Genomic DNA, 17,950 nt, shown 5'->3' on the forward strand with positions numbered 1-17,950 from the left:
AATCATCCCCTCCCTGCCTCAGTTAAACCACAGACTATGGTTAGGTCCGGTCGTTATTATCTACGGGAAAAGCACGGTGGTGGATCGTGATGAAAATATTAGTGATACCGTCTCCGTCGTTGTAATTATTTTTGTTGTTGTTGATGTTTTCTTTTTCTTTTTATCGCGTTACCATTCTCTCGGTTTTAGTGGTAACAACGGTCATGTAGTGAATCACAACCGACCGACGGGGCACTATAGCTGATATCTATGAGGGGCACCGTCCTCCACCGCCACATGTGATCGTGTGATTATTATATTATTATTATATTTTTTTTTGCATAATATATATTTTTTTTTAATTTTGAAAATATCAATTTTGTGTTTTTAACTATCAATTCTCTTTTAAATCTCTTCATTCTAATCACTTCAAAATTGTCTAAAAATTGCCATCAAACGATAACATTATTCTCGACAGTTTACTTTCGCTCCATTCACATCTAAACATGTTTACATAATTATTATGCACACGTTTTTGTATTCGTAGGTACATGCGCAACATATATTTCGTTGATACATAAATTTTTGTTCCCGTGGTTAGTGCCAAACACGGTAAGTTTACAGTTCTCATCGTAATGTCACAAGTTTTAAGGTCGAGGTCATCTTGCTTGCAAAAATAGTAGTATATAAGATTATTGTTTTTGATTTGTAGAAATGGACCGAAGACCATCGTCTTACAAATCACGTCCATCGTCGTCCAAACCATCAGGACCTAGTTGTGTGATATGTTTTAAAATTCAATCAATTTATTCAATTGGTACTTGTGATCATCCTGTATGCTATGAGTGTTCAACTACTATGCGAGTACTCTGCGATCAGAAGGAGTGTCCGATATGCAGGCGAATTCTAACCAAGGTTTTTAATACAAAATTATACCCTTAATTTTTTTTAACACTACAATAAGTAGATGTCTGATAAAATTTCTAACATTGGTCGGAAAGTTTAAATCAAAATTAAATAGGCATGTTGAGTTTCAATTCTATCTATCTGACAATAATCAGTGATTTACTAGATAAATTAAATGCTGTGTAATACTTTTAAAAGTGAAATATTTTAGAGAAATTATTTAAATACATGAGTAAGATTAACAATGTTTGATAATTTATTTGCTGTATCTAACTATTACTGTATATTAAAAAGTATGTTGTCTCTGTTTTCCAAATATTAACAAATAGTATGTTAAGCAGAATCAATTGTGTGTGGTTAGTTTAAATATTAGAGTAAATTGGTTTATTTTCAAACTTAAAAGTTAAAAAATTGTAATTGTTTTAAATTAGGTTTTTGCGATAACTTATTTTTTAAGTGCAATATTTTATAATTGTATATACTTATAGCCCTTTTTTTTTCCTGTTCAAAAACCAGGAACGGGTGGGAACTGTTCAACACTATACTGCCACCCGTCCTTGTATCGTCATATACTTATAACCTAGGTATTTAAATATTAAAATACCTTAAAAACTGGTTTGGTTTTCTTTCTAATTAAAGCTACTAATAAAAATGCATTTATTTGCCACATTGTTTATAAAGCAGGGACCAGTCAAACAACACATGTGAATGTGACATCCTCTTTAGTTAACACCATTACAGCATAAATTGACAATCTATAATTAACGCTTAATTTTTTGGCCTTTTATAATATTTTATCTTTATTATTTTTGTGATTAAAATTCCCTATATAAAACTATACATATTTTTAAATAATATTAATTTAAATTTGACAACCAGTTGGCTTATTCTTTTCATGATTTCTGTTGGCTGGTGTGCCAATGTTTAGTGTATACGTATTACTCATGTTATAGCATAGTCATACTCTTATAAAACTTTATTCTATTATTTAAAAAAAAAATTAGATACAAACATTTTTTGTTTGCAACTTACTTATTAATAAATTGGTTATCAGAAATCCATTAAAAAAATATGTTGGTGAATTGTTACTCTTTGCTTCTTTGGCTCTAAATATAGAATTTAATAAAAGTGTTTAGTACATATTGTTATTTAATCAGTAATCAATGACTATGAATTTAGGTTTTGTTGAACTGTTGTTGAAATTTAACATGACTGAGGTGTATGGCAGTCATAAAATTTAAATTTCTGAACAGTGGTGTATGTAGAGTATAAAATAGCCCATTTATGTTTTATACAATTTTATATAATATACTTATTATATACCTTGTTTTATTTTCTAAATTCAATAACTTTTTAAATTTTCAATCCAGCTTGAAATCTTCAATAATTATTTAATCTTACAAATAATTGATAAAATAATGTTTTATTCAATAATTGTTGGTATACATTGTAATATAAAAAGCTTTGAACACATCACTTTATAATTAAATTGTATCCAAGTTTAATACATTTAACTTCTATTTATTTATTTTTATTTTGGTTTCAGGTTATTTTTACCAAAGATGAGTTGAATTTGTTTAAAAATTTGGATGATCGTCCATATCCCCGTTATAACAAAAAGTATGGCATTGCGTTTGGTGATCTTTCAGTGGAAAACGCCTTTGACCAACTTCTGCGTTGCAGTTGTAAAAAATGTTATGATCATCCAGAGTTTACAGCATTTGAACAATTAGTAACTCACATGGAACGAAACCATCGTCTTTATGCTTGTCGTCTATGTGTGAACAATTTAAAGGTGATTTAAATTAAAAATTAATTAATTAAATTAATATTGTTAGCTCATATTTTTGGAACTAGATTCTATCAATATAGACTATGAGTTGATTTTACAATGGTGTATGTTTTTTCTTCTGTTTGTCATCACTCATCACCTTTTGAGCAGTAATTATGCTAAAATAATAAAATGTAACAAAATTGATACTTTGGGGAGGGAGTGAAAATTTTAGTTGTTTTGTCATAATTCAAAAATTTTATTCATAGAGACTTAAAAAGCGCTACACATATTATTATATTTTATATACCTACCTACACAGTGTCATTTTAAAAATATTAAGATTAAATGTAAGTTATTTCTCATTCAAACCGTTGTATAGTCAACTGATATTGACTGTAAAGTTACTAGTTAGTAATAATGGTATATGACAGGGGTAGGCAACCTTTTCACCTACACGGGCCATAATTTGTTTCAATTTTTTACGGGGGCCGCATATAAAATAAAAATATAATTTTAACAAATAATACTAATATATTTACAAATAGCAACAATCATATTATGTGTTTAACATTGTGGTTGTCCTTATTAACTAATTTTTAATTAAAAACAGTAGAAAAAATTTAAAAGCTTAAAAATAATTATTAATTAATTCTTGAATACATTTTAATATATACATATTAAGTTACTAGTGTGAACTTTTAAAATTATTTATTTTAATCTGTCATAATTTATGCTCTATTTCTTAGTGACGTTTAACATTATACACTTTTACACATAAAATGGTTTTTGGCTCTAATTAAACATAACTGTTTATCTTTATTTTCGATAAAAAGAATACAAATCCGTCCATTGAACATCATGAAATATATTTGGAGGGCCGCAGCAAAAAGTTCCGTGGGCCGTGGGTTGCCGGCGCCTAGTATATAATATTAATATAAAACTATTTTAATAATTATAAATATTAGCGGGTGGAACACTGGCATTTGTTGTCTCTATCTTAGAGGTGTGTAACATTGCAAACTTACGCTCAGCAGATCATGTTTAGTTTTAAAAATTACAGTGAATTTTGACCTCTTAGATGTAAGAACATTATCTGTCTTTGTATGTGGATTTTTAAGATAGTTAAGTTTTTTAGCAAGTTTTGCGTATATAATATAGCTTTAACTAAAAATGCTCATAACTCACTTAAAAACAAACTTATAAACACATATAGGTAATGTCCTCACCATCAAGTTTCATGATAGGTTGATTCACTTTAATTGTTTAACTAACGAAACGAAATGTAATCTACTGAGGCTTAAATTTGCTAAGTTATACATACTTGTAATTTGTAAGACTAAGACAACAAAAGCCAGTGTTACTAATCTAAATAATAGTTATATTAAATCTGTTGTTTAAAAACAAAAACTATTTAAGCAACCATATTGATAATAGTAAAATAATAATATTAATTACTTATAATAGGAATATGATAATATAAACTTAGTAGGTACCCTCTATTTTCAAATAAAAATTATATTTTAAATTCCCCTGCAAATCTCCTGATGGTAGCTGGTAATACGTATCCCTTTGATTTTATATAACTTGTCAATTATCTTTATTCTATACTTATAAGGCTATAACATACATTATAATTTTTATTTAAATAGTAATAGTTTGTGTATAATATTGCATTTTTTGGTTCTGTTATTTTTTATACACTATTTATAATTTTTGTACACATATTTAAAATTGTAATAGGATTTACGTCCGTATATTAAAAAAATAAATAAATAACAGACCGTCACCATCCAGAATCGTTTTTTCGTATTGATGAGTTACCATTGAATTAAAATTTAACACATCCATTACAATGACTCAATTATTATAAAGTAACGCTTGACTCCAACTGTTTTATACTTAGTTTCCTCTTTTTAATAATGTTTAACTACTTAAAAAATTATTTTGTAATTGTGTATTTACTCTTATAATTATAGATATTTCCAAGTCAGAGACGTTGGTATAACTATGATGAGTTAACTAGACATGAAGAATGTGGAGATCCCGATAATACGTCTCACCGAGGTCATCCTGAATGTCAATTTTGTAAAGTACGTTACTTAGACAAAGACGAGCTTTATAAACATCTAAGAAAAGAGCATTTCTATTGTCATTTTTGCGATGCTGATGGTATTCAAGACTACTACATGTATGTATTCATTCTTATATATTAAAACATTAATTTATTTAATTTGTCATATTATTAATATATAATATACAAATAGATTATCTATTAAATATATTTTAAATTTTAATATATTTTCTGATCGAAATGTTTCTATGTTTTTCAGGACATATGAATGGTTGAGAAAACATTATTATGACAAACACTACCTTTGTGAAGAGGGAAATTGTATTAATGAACAATATACATCAGTTTTTCGTACAGCAATCGATTTACAAGGTATATTAGCAATATAATTTTTTCCTATAGCAATTGTTCTAATAGAATATTATTATCACACTCATATATTCATTTGTTTTTACATAATAGCTCATAAAGCTCAAACCCACAGCAGAGATTTGGGAAAACATGGATACAAGGAAGCGCGTACTTTAAAACTTGAGTTTACCTTACGACCGCGACACAATCCGACCGTTGAAGCAGGTAGGCCAAACCAATACCAACCGCCTCGACCCCGCCATTCGCCATCTGATTATTCGTGAGTATAATATTTACACAGTAATTAATTTAATTGTGAACAGTTTAAGGTTCTACGCTGTAATTTTCTAAAAAAAAAATAGTGATTAACTTAATCTAAACTTGTTTCAAACTAGACATTTTAGCGTAGTCAATTAAGTGGATCAGTTTTATTAAATAAATAAGATAATTAAATAATGAGATTTTGCAATACTTACTTTTAACAAATATTGTCATAATTTATATTCAGATACAACAATAACAACAACAACTATCAAGAGTCATCGGCGACCTCATCGGATCGCGCGATCAACGTACGCAACACTGCAGACTTCCCATCGCTGAATGGTCAGCATACGACTGTGTTACCATGTGCCCGCACCAGGAAACAAAACCAATCGGTTAACACACGAGATTTACAATCGTTTCCGGCCTTGGGTCAAGACCCGCAGCCACCGGTGGCGCCCAAGGCCCAAAAACCAGCGATGAACAACATCCGAATGGCTGCGGTGCTAAAGAAGCCAGCGGAACCTCCTAAACCAGACCGAAACAAAGACGCCAAGACGCCTTCAGGTCCACGGTTGCCCAATCAGGCCAGAGACTTTCCGTCGCTGGACAGCAACCAAAACCACCAGTCACAGCAGCAGCAACAAAACCTGCAACATCCCAGATTGACTGCCAACAAGGAGATGACGACGGCCAGCGGTTCGAGCGGTGGCAGTTGGGTGTCTAAAGCAAAGACGGGAAACGAGAGTGACAAAAAAAAAGTTAAAAAAGAACCAGCTGCCATTAAGAAGAAAATAGCTGAGGCTCCAAAGGTTCCAGGCCCGTCGGACTTTCCAAATTTAAACAAAAAATATGAACCGTCCAAGAGCAACCTGGCCAAGTTGGGTGGCAACAAGAAGAAATCAGAAAACTCGAAGAAAGTTGTGCCAGCAGAAAACAACGTCAATGGCAGTGGTAACGGTACTGCACAAAACGGGAAGAAAAACATCCAAACCGTGGACACCAACGGCAGCAATAAGGAAAACCACAACAATAAGTCCAATACAAAAACCGTCGACGCGGTGCAAATGTGCAACGGCGAAGTGTCATGCAAGACAGCCACGACTAGTTCAACAAATAAGGCAGTCACTAGCAAAACTGAAGTGATAAAGTCCGTCGCCGCAGCCCCGACAGAAGTTCCGAAAAGAGAGCAATCCAAGAAGAAAGAGTCTGCTGCGGTCGGTCGACCATCGGCGCAACCTGATGAAGAATCCGTGTCAGACGCCAACAACCCAAAAGAAAAAAAAAAAAGGAAAAAAAACGAAAATCGAGGAGAACAACAACCTACCTCAACCGGCGGACCTCAACAACAAGAAAATAATCACCAACAACAGCTTCAGAACAATTGTATCAAAACGTCGACGCCGAAAATACCACCGGGCTTCGAGAACGCTTACCAACAGCAGCAACAACAGATCAAAGCACCCCCCGGGCTATCTGGTAACCGTGGACCATCCCACGCAGCACAAAACCATCATCGGATCAAAGCACCGCCCGGTCTGTCGTTGACTGACAGCAGTGGCGACGGTGGTAAACCATTCGAGTACTTGCATCCGGCCGACTCTTCCGTCCGGAACAAAGTGCTTATCAACAACCTGATGGCCTCGCTCATACCTGTCCACGATGAACGTTTCGACACTTTCGAAAAGTTCAAAGAGATGTCCACGCTGTTCCGCAAACACGTCATCACCGCGTTTGATTTCTACTCGTACTGTGTCGAAGCACTGGCCCCGTACAGCTTTGAGTCCGTGTTCCAAGAACTCGTGTTGTTGTTGCCTGATATCCAAAAGCAACAGGTACGTACCGACATGTAACATTAATTATGATAAAATTACTTATAAATATCGTATTAAATTGTCCATGTCCCTATATATTATCATCGTTATCCAGTTTTTTGCGCCTTTTTGATTCTTTCTGAGACGTATAAATCGTTTAAATTTTATAGTGGTTTGTTTTTTCTGTGTTCTTTAACATAGATATTAGATTTGTTTTGGGTTATATACAACTTTTTTCAACGTTATAATTTCGTATTGCAATACCGAATTTACCACTAGAAACCTACGCACATCATATAATTACGTTATTACGTTACCATACCAACTTTTTTGATGCATTTTTTTTTTAAACATATCTATTATTCAATGTTCATCCATGCAGTAAAGAAAAAATCCAGTAACAGATCCGACAGACAGTCTCACCTCAGAATCTTTTTTCATATATTATGATTTTTTTTTTTTAATTCAAATTTGACACATCGATTACTGTGAATCACTCAATTACGAACAGAGCGGCCCATTTTTTTTCAATTTTAATTTTTAATTATAAGTTATAACAATAGTCTTACAAATATAATTATTAATATGGTAATCGTAATTTATTCATTATCTTTTTTGATTTTGATTAGGAATTACTGTTCACCTACAATCGGAACAGCAGACACGAAATGTGCGTAGACGTGTGTAAACACTGTCGCCAAGTGTTGAGGGCTAGTGACTTGAAGTCCCATCAGTCCATTCATAGTTCGACTGCTCGCAGTTGAAATGCAACGGTTCCGTCTGTGTCTATATAGCACAAATCGCATCGTGACTACCAATCATGCCTCCCAAATGTAATTATCATCGTTTTATTATAATTTTATATAAACGTTTTTAAGTTGAGCTCCCGCGTGAGTGTGAAAAATATCAAAAATATTACTACTCATATATACATAATTTTCTTTTTGTAATTATTTATTATTAATATTTAATTACATATAATATGTAAAAAATATTAATTTCTTAAAAGAGCTAAGTTTAGTGTTAAACATATTTGAAAACAATTATCAACAATAATATGTTCTCCAAAGCTCAAAGTGCTTGTTAAGTTTATATTCGTATATATTATTTACTATTATTATTATTATTATAGTTATTTGTCGAATCTGTTCAAATATTTAAAATGGGAAAATAAGATTTAAAAAAATTAACATCGTCCGCCATTTAAAAATTGACGATTAAAGTGAAATATATTATATCATGCAATGTATATATTATATCAAATATTTTACGTATGATACGACTACACAATGTATAATAACAATAATAATAATACTAATAACAATGTTGTGTACAGGCAAATCGTGGTGTTATACTCGATAGCTTTAGTCGTATGTCTTGAATGTGTATATTATATTTTGTCAGTGGCGTACCGACGGGGGGGGTTTTAGGGGTTTAACCCCCCCCAAGTAAAATACGAATAATGATTTTTTTTATGGAATATTATATTTAGGCTAGGATCATATTATGCGGTTTGTCGGTCGGTCACTTACCGGTGGTTTTAAAAGGTTCCGTATATCGGTCTAGTCTGGCCCCGATAACGCGTTAGTAATTATTTTTGTCGAAAAATAATTACTGTCATTCCATGTTACATTAATTTATTACATGGGTCGTGGTTGCTTATGAGCAAAGTACTAACTTCATACACAGATATACGTGTGCGTGTAATGTGTATAATAGATAATATTTTGTAATCGTAATATCGTTGCTATCTACTTTGAATCATGCGATTTAAAAAATTTTAATGTGCATGTCTTTAAATATAAGAAGAATACAATTGTTTAAACATTTTTTTTTTTTTATATATGTATATAAAATATGGTAACCCCCCCCATTAAAGAATTCTGCGTACGCCACTGTATTTTGTAGAAGTCAATCGTTTTAATACCATATAACACATACTACATATTATTATTTAAGTATATATTATTATATTGTATACAACCGATTACTTATCTGTGGGTACAGATGTTATCATATTGTTTTTAATTTTAATGTATAAGGAAGAAACAAATTGCATATTAATATATTATGTATGTTTTCAGTCATCAGACAATAACATTATACTAGGCTGTAATAAAGAAAAATAAATGTGTATTTGTAAAAGAAGTGAACTATTTTATAAATTCCGTTTTATGTACATTATTACTGTATTCTATTAATAACACTACCTTGTTACGGTATAGCCTGCAGCTATAACACTATAACAGTAACCTATCCAGTCACATGGTCTAACCACCTAACACGGTATAATTTGCGCTAATTTAACTATTCAGCTACTATACATCAAATGACAGTAAAGGTAAACGTAATTTTAACACATTTATGAAAAATATTATACATTACTGTGGATTTCAATTATTATTATTATATTATTATATGATTATCATTTGTCGTACCTAAATCACAAGTAACCGTTTAAAATACGACATGTATTTCCATTAGGTGCAAGACCGTCATTAGGGAAGGGTCAAAATTTATAATAGTATTGAAAATTTCCGATGTTTGTATAGTTTCATTGCAACAAATGACTGCTGTTTTGGAAAAAATGTTCAACAAATTAATATGCTCATATTTATCGAAGTCCATATTTTCTATTATGACTGTTGTGTTACTATTTGTCTAACTATACGTTTAGTCGCAAGTTAGATTACTCGTCATGTTTGCCTAGGTCTAGTACAGTCTACATTATCCATTCCAACGTCTCCCTCTCCGGGGGTTTGGTGATCGAAGAAATGGTCACTATACCTATTTATTAATAGGTACTGTATATCTGCAGAATTATATATCCTCAACCTTTTATTTTAAATTTACACATCGTTTGACTTATCGTAATTGATAATCTGATTTGGATTTATGGTTTATTTTCATTTTTCTTATGATTTCCAGAGGTGGAATTATAAAAGAATTTTATCAACATCAATTTGATACTGATACACCGTGTTTTTTATACGACAGCATTATCATTTGTCAAATATTCGTAAATTGAATTTTATATTCTATTTTATGTTTATTAAAAACACATAACAATAATAAATAAAATCTTGAATATACTAAACCAGCTGTATTCGACTCAATCATAATGCATTAATTGAAATATTTATATGCATATACAAAAAATTATTAATTTTGTATGATATAATTAATATAATACTCGAGACACTGGTTCTCATGACTTTCAGTTTATTTTTATTAGCTATATACAATACATTTATAAAAATTATTATAAATTATAACGAAAGTAAACAAAATATGTACCTAATGGCAACGTTGCATAAAATATGCGGAATATCGTGTTAGTAATTTACTATTTAGTATGCAATTTGCAGAATCATTAACTACTGTTTTTTGCGTTTCATCAGAGTTACAGCTGTCTAACTCTAACCTATAATATTTACCATTTTCAGATTTATTGATCATTCATTAATACCTATAATAATATCGTTGTCTGTTTAATAATGACAGCTGACAATTATAATTATTATATAGGTTTATATACCTATGTATATTCTAACTCATTGTATTAATGTTTTATTGTCTTAAACAATTTTATCTATATCATTTTAATGTCATATTTTTTTTATTTGTTATTTTTATTATTACTGTAATAATGACAGTTACAGACTAACAAATAACATTTTTTTATCAACAATATACTATAGTTCTAAAAGATTTTTATAATATTCCCACTATTTAGACTTCTCATCAGTGAGTCGACAATTATACTGCATGTAGGTACCTACGTCTTATTAGTTTTTAACAATCTTCCAATTTCGATTACATTTGACATAAATATGGTTGATAACTGATTGAAACAATTATACAAACAGCTAAGTAAATTATTTAAAAATGTTTTCCCACATGTTTAAAATATAATAATAACCTATTTCTAAATCATTTTAAAGTGTTAGGTTTTATTGAATAGTTTGAAATTTAATATAAAAAAAATTATGATATTATGGTATTAGTAAATAATGCTGTTTTTGATCAATTTCATGAAACATGGAATCAAACCAGAGTAGGAACTATGATTGTAAATGCATACAAAATTGTAAAGGTTTACCAGTTAATGAAAATAATTAACTCAAATCAAGTTAATAGGACACATAAATTAAAAGTTAATAAATTATAAATTTAACCCGATAAATTAAGTTAATATGGAAAAACTAGTACTAAGTACTTCCTTATCAATCTGTTTTTTTTTCTGTCATTTAAAGAGGCTTTTGTTAAAATGTTTGAAAAACATTTTATCATACACTTGTAAAAGGTGGCACAATGGAACCATTTTAGTTTTTAAAGGGGTTGCAAGTTTTGATCAGCCCAATTAATTATCAAAAAATAGAAAATTAAATAACATTGTGAATTTTACCCACCAGTTACCAATCAATGAGGTGGGCGGTCAAGCACTGTTATAGAACCTCAGTGTCCAATCATCTACATTCTACTATATGGTAGATATACAGAAAGCTGACTTGGTGGGAATGACAGAGGGGTGTTACCTGACTGCTACCCAACAAAAAAAGGTTGTCTCCAAGGTTTGTGAACTGAGAATAGAATAAATACAAAAAAATAGTAAGTAAAAGAAAAAACAATAATTATTAAATTCAACAAAATTTATTTTGCCTTACAATAATTGTATGTATATGTATGTGTTTCAAGAATTCATCACAATATCATTCTTAGGAACAAAACAAACTATGCAATCATAATGAATAAAAAACTACAACAATTTATTTAATAAATATTAAATCTTGCAATAGCATGTGTTATACATTTTTAAGTTAAATAGTAAAAACATATCAATATATTATTATATAAAATAATATTTATTATTTATGAGTTATATTCAACTAATTTTTTTAAATTAAATTATTATGATTCTTTTTTTGTATAAAATGTAATTGAGAAAAAATATATATTTTTAATAATAACACCTATACTATGTTAAATATTATGTATACACTTCACGTGACATAAAAAATCATAGTCTTAATATCTCTTAAATAAAATTTTTTAATAAAAGGTATGTATGTAGCACTTATATGATAAAAGTTAGATTGGTAAACAAACAAAATATAAAGTGACAAGTTAAAATAAGTGTGAGTTCACCTTTCATTGGAATTCTTTACTTATCAAGGAAATAGTCAAGACTATCACACATATCACTGTCCATATCAGAATGCACAATGGCCAGTATTTAGATTTAAATGGCGAGCAATAATCATTTTTAATTGCAGCCACCTGTTGTGGAATTTCAGCACGCGCAGCCATGACCAATAATGCAGGGGTCGCATACTGGATACCAGTACCAGCATAAACAGCGACAACCGAAACCTGTAAATTTTCAGATTATAATTAAAAATGATACACAGTCTCACTGCTTTTGTTATAAGTAATCATAATAATTTTTTATATTAAACTAATCATTTTAACCAAAGTAATGAATAATAATCTAACTATAGGTAAACAATTTTTTTTCTGACAATATGTACTTGATTAGTAATTTTATGTGCTAAACACTTTATACATGAAATAATCTTTGTTTATACTATTTTACAAGTCTGGGTAGATTGGGGCATCCATAATCCTTCTGATATAAGTTAATAAACAAAAAGAATATAAAATCCTCCTCTTACAAAAAAAAAATCAAAAAATCATGTTTTATAACTAATTTAAATTTAAACATATCTTAATAAAATAATAAAAAATCTGTAAATATAAATTAGTAAATGTGGTTATATTATGAATATGATTGTACTTTAAAACTAAAATTGCTAAGTATAGTGCATAGAACAAATTTAATTATTCTTGATTTTTATTACTAAATATTTTAATACTTGAATCTATCTCATAAATATTGAATGTCTATTATTTACCAAAGATATACTTTTTTGTTTGTCAATTTAGAGTAAAAATTATAATTTCTTCTAAACGATTAACACATTTCAAATATTGTATTAACGCTGAAGATAATGTAATTCTTATGTTTAAAAATAATTAATAAGTTAGTCACTTACTAAATCTTCAAGACGTGTCACAAATGCGGCTAGTAGCACAGGTGTAATTAAGGAGAATAGTGGTATAACTACTCGCTTCCAGATCCAATGAGCATCAGTTGGAAGAAACATCACCTACAACAAAACCATAGTATACATAACTTAAGAGGATGGTATACCCACATGATTTGTCTTTGTCTAACAAATGTAAATAAATAAAGTTAAGATAGTTTTGAGCGGGAAAGAATCAAGAAGGCTAAAAATATAACAAAAATTACATAATCCAATAACAAAATTGCCACCATGTAAAAAAGAAAATTTTGGCTGTGAAATATGGTTTTTATTTTTTGATATCAGAACGATAAAAAAGTTATTTAAGTTTGAAAAACACAAAAATAATTGATTTTGAAACAATAAGAATTTTTTTTGTATAATTGATATCAAAGAAATAGGATATATAACATAATTGTTGACCTCGTCGGTATAGTTTAGCAAATTTTTCACAATACCATACAATTTGAAAATTATATCTTAGTTGCTACCTTCATTGTAATACTTTTTGCTTATCTATTGCTTGATATCTATTTAAGGGGTTAGGTTGGTTTATGTGGAGTATTATATCAACATAAGACATCACAAAAATCTCACACCTAGTAAATTTTCATCACAATATTTTACAGGTTGGATCAAAGCCCAAATTCTCAATTTAATTTAAATAGTGCAAGAAAAATAAAAATATTTTACATTTTTCAAATACATATTTTAATTTTTATGGTTAAAATTTTGAAAATAACCCTTTGAAAAAATCCATCTTCCTTTAAATTAAAAAAAAATCCAACTATTCGACAGGTCAAGATTTTTTCCAGTAAGACATGTAATAATTTTAAAAATGCACTTGCTTGAACACCCTTAAACATTTCAGTTTAATTCAATTTATAGTAATGAAAATAAATAAACATTGTGCTTACTTGAATATTATTTCTTAATGTAATTGCAATAACTGGAAAACTAATACTGATTGTAAGTACAGGGAAAAGAACCAATATTGAATCAATTAGTTTATAAAATAGTCCAGTATCTTGTGATGGTGTGAAATTGATGGTATACAATTCATTAACTTTTGGGAATGCAAAAACACCCGTCATACATAAACACATGTACAATGTGTATACTAACAAGAAGTTAGCTGCTACTTTTAGCAGTATTTTGTTTTTGTTTTTGATAGGTGAAATCACAGATGGGATAGAATGATGACACATAAACGCATAAATTGAAGCACCTATTAGTTGTGGCATAGCAATAAAGTTTGCTGCTGGTGTATACCCATGATTTTGAGTTGAGGAAATCAATCGTATTGTTGCTAGAACAACCATTGCAATAATAGCTAAAAATAAAATAAAATTGGTTGTTATAAATTAGTCAAATTAAATTTGTTAGATTAAAAACTGAATGAGTAAAAATATATACTGTGCTTATAAAATTAAAACTTACCAATGACACGCATGAAAAAACCTACAACTTGCAAGTATTTAGTCTTTTGGGCACTAAAAAACGTGAATGGTCCTATTATTAAGATATACAGCATCTGTTTTAAAAAATTAATGTAATATTAATACCAAATATTTTAACAAGGTTATTACTAAACAATTGTATACATACCAAGTAGCTCAAATAAATTTCATGTTTAGTATAAGAAGAACTTTCCCAACACAAATCTGATTTGTTAGCAGAACTATCATTTGTTTTGAGATCACTAAATAGTTTTAATAAATTCAATATAATATTGAACAATTATTTTAATTAATAAATGTACAATTTACCAGGTAAAGTCTACAAGTGATTGCCCAATTGCTTTATAGTAAATAGATAAATCACCAAATAAATAGCCACTAATGGAAAAAAAAAACATCACTTTAGCAAATGGAGGCAGTAATACTGCTACCATTTCACCCTGAAAGAATTAATTATTTAACTTTTTAGTGATGTACATAAACATTATTTAAATATTAAATATTTTACCATTTCTATCCTATTATCAAGAGAAAGTAATTCAACGGATTCCGGAGGAAAGTCCATTAAAGAACCTAAAAAAGAAATAGTAAATTATTTATTTAAAAGAAGAATCCTGATAAGAGATAGATAAGACTAATAGGAATAAAGTATAGACGTTAAAAAATAATTATAACATTAAGAGGAGACAGTAAACTGTCATTTTCTATCTTTGACCCACATGCAGCACCAAATTTGTATTCAGAAGAATCAAATCTTTTACTGTTAGCTTTAATATTAGAGTAAACACTCATTATAAAACTTAAATTGAAATAATTATTGTTGTTTGTATATTTTGTAGGGATTTTCACAACATTTAAAACTTTGTACAAATTATGAATAGAATTTGGAAATTCAGGAATCCTCAAGATATAAAAATTTTTATATTGTAAGAACTCAATTTACAATTAATGCAGATAATATTTTGTTAAGTGATATAATTAATCAATTCACTTAAATATTTAAACTGAAAACACGGGGGTTGGATCTTCTTTAAAAATAGCTATGTTGATATCCTCCAATTTGATATGTTTCGTGTGGGTCAAAGAGAGAAAACAAAAATTAAGTTGAAATCATTGTTTATACTTTATAATTCATTAGAATGAATAAATTGTATATTTTTTTAAATTTACATTCATCATAATACAATAAAAATAGTTAATACTGTTTCTATATGGTAAAAATTGAATGATATTAATAATTTCCATACTTAAATAAGTAATACAAAACACTTGTTATTTTTTGTACATTTTTAAAAATTAATGTTGATTTTGTATTTTTGTTAAATTCCTGATAAATGATTTAAATAAATTATAAAAATTAGTAGTATGGTTAACAAATTATGCTTAATATAATAGTGTCCAATTTGATTGATTAAATGTCTATCATTTTAAAATATTATACCTACTAAGTAATGTATGATTATAAATTAATAAATAAAATTGTATTAAGTATATTGCATACTAGATGTAGGTAATACTGGATTGTCAAAAATTGGCGTTTCATTGTCACTGTTATAACTATCCGTGCTAGCATTCGAAAGTCTATCATAGTTAACTGATGAAACTTGAGGCATCATATCCTTGCACTGAAAAAAAAAAAATATTATAAAACATAGAATTTTTATAATGATATAGCTCAGGAATTAAACAAGAGTCTTCGATTATATCTAATTTTGATGGTAGTCATAATAAAAATATAAATTATTGCTCAAAATATTTAACTTACCGATTTCAATACTCTAGTAACACTTTTCATCATTTGTAATTTACGAAGTTGTGTTATAGAGTTTGTAATCGTGATTGCTTCTATAACAAATGAGAATGTAATGTAACTGAAAAATAAATAGATGTTAATATATTATTCAATCAGTTGTAAGCATTACAATAATTGACCAATAAATTACCTTAAAAAAGCCATAGTGGCAATAAATATACCACTCAAAAGCCATCCAGTTTCTTGAACCACAGCTGGCAAAGTTAGTGAACCCGGACCAATAATCAGGTTAAAAACAAAGATTAAGCCAATCTAGAGAGAATAGCTTTGGTTAATTTTTACATCAATAAGAGTGATAAGTAATATAGCTTACAGGTGTTGAGTATAGAGAACTCATGGTTACGTTTTGAACACAGTAGCTCTGCTATATTATGATGTCTGTAGTATTAACATTTACGGTCTTAACATAACAACAATGAACAGCGACATTGCATATAGCTCGTCTGCAACAAATATAAGAATCAAAACGTTAAATCGCTTACAAGAATATTTTCAATGTAAACACCCAAGGGGTTTGCTATTCAACAAAATAATTCGACCATAATACTAATTAAAGCACCGAATTGCAATAATGCACAATAGTATTAAAAGTATTTATTATAAGACACTTACCTTACAATACCAAACGCCGATTCGTAACGAAGGACAAGTGTGACTGTGACGGGGAAACGTTAATGATGAATGAATAATGAATATTATGTTATAGATGTCGACTACCACCAAAAATACGTCCTCGAATAACAACGGTTTAACCGACTAATCTAATCTGTTCCGATTGGATTTTATTATTATTATTACTATTATTATTATTTATTATATTATATTTACAACTTACTACTATTTATACAAGTGTTGTCAGTTATTTTAATATCGAGAATTCGAGAGAGAACGAAAACGTGCGACTGTTCATCATGGTCGGAGTTCCCTACCATCTATTCTGTGCCCCTACAAAAATCCCTAATTCATATGATAAATTATTCGCCTATTCGGACAATAGAATAGTGTGCGTTTATATTCGTATTATTATAAATATTGCTTTTGTGTTGTAACAACGTCTTTACTATTTTAATGTTTATATCTATAATAATATTATGATATTGATATTAATTATTGTATAAAAACTAAAAACCGTTTTCAAGTGGTGTTAGATCTTAGATATCACATATCAGTCGTAAATCACGGTCTGAAACCCAAGTCGTAGATAACACTATTTACGTCGTGCTGTGCTTATGCCTTATTGGGTGGCGATTGTTTCTGTGACGCACTGCGCAATGAACGAGAACAACTGGCAACTGCAACTGTGCAACAGCAGAGTCAGCTGCTGCAGACACTCCGACAACCGACAGGCGTGATCGTGCGTCGTGCGTGCACTGTTACGCATGGTTTCATTGTCATTGTATGATCGTTGTTCAGAATATCGTTGAATGCATAC

General features: G+C 29.3%; 2 protein-coding genes across 5 annotated transcripts; one reads left to right on the forward strand and one right to left on the reverse strand.

Annotated features, from left to right (window-relative positions):
• The first annotated feature begins 263 nt into the window (after positions 1-263).
• Positions 264-11,991, forward strand: LOC107168563 (uncharacterized). Of its 3 annotated transcripts, XR_016190416.1 has the most exons (10): positions 264-591; positions 692-894; positions 2,432-2,680; positions 4,636-4,847; positions 4,990-5,102; positions 5,193-5,361; positions 5,590-7,180; positions 7,789-7,992; positions 11,575-11,770; positions 11,858-11,991. XR_016190416.1 is itself a non-coding variant. In XM_089220428.1 (8 exons), exons 2-8 carry the CDS (start codon positions 694-696, stop codon positions 7,921-7,923), a joined length of 2,670 nt encoding a protein of 889 aa, XP_089076554.1. In that variant the 5' UTR covers positions 265-591; positions 692-693; the 3' UTR covers positions 7,924-9,307. The 3 variants fall into 3 exon arrangements, 1 of the variants encoding a protein (XP_089076554.1); XR_016190415.1 differs by lacking the exons at positions 11,575-11,770; positions 11,858-11,991 and adding an exon at positions 9,068-9,307 and having other exon boundaries at positions 265-591; positions 7,789-8,562; XM_089220428.1 differs by lacking the exons at positions 11,575-11,770; positions 11,858-11,991 and having other exon boundaries at positions 265-591; positions 7,789-9,307.
• LOC107168564 (putative sodium-coupled neutral amino acid transporter 12) lies at positions 11,794-17,804 on the reverse strand. Of its 2 annotated transcripts, XM_015518022.2 has the most exons (13): positions 17,354-17,804; positions 17,131-17,284; positions 16,832-16,961; positions 16,649-16,770; positions 16,471-16,576; positions 16,207-16,330; positions 15,214-15,278; positions 15,015-15,145; positions 14,854-14,947; positions 14,686-14,779; positions 14,163-14,578; positions 13,216-13,329; positions 11,794-12,532 (listed from the first exon to the last, which is right to left on the reverse strand). In XM_015518022.2, exons 3-13 carry the CDS (start codon positions 16,853-16,855, stop codon positions 12,311-12,313), a joined length of 1,512 nt encoding a protein of 503 aa, XP_015373508.1. In that variant the 5' UTR covers positions 16,856-16,961; positions 17,131-17,284; positions 17,354-17,804; the 3' UTR covers positions 11,794-12,310. The 2 variants fall into 2 exon arrangements, with proteins under 2 accessions (XP_015373508.1, XP_089076562.1); XM_089220436.1 differs by lacking the exon at positions 17,354-17,804 and having other exon boundaries at positions 17,131-17,347.
• Between the last annotated feature and the right edge of the window lie 146 nt (positions 17,805-17,950).

This window comes from Diuraphis noxia, unplaced genomic scaffold (genome assembly GCF_037042655.1).
Source record: "Diuraphis noxia isolate RWA-SAM2 unplaced genomic scaffold, SU_Dnox_SAM2 contig0002, whole genome shotgun sequence".
NCBI classification, from domain to species: Eukaryota; Metazoa; Arthropoda; class Insecta; order Hemiptera; family Aphididae; genus Diuraphis; species Diuraphis noxia.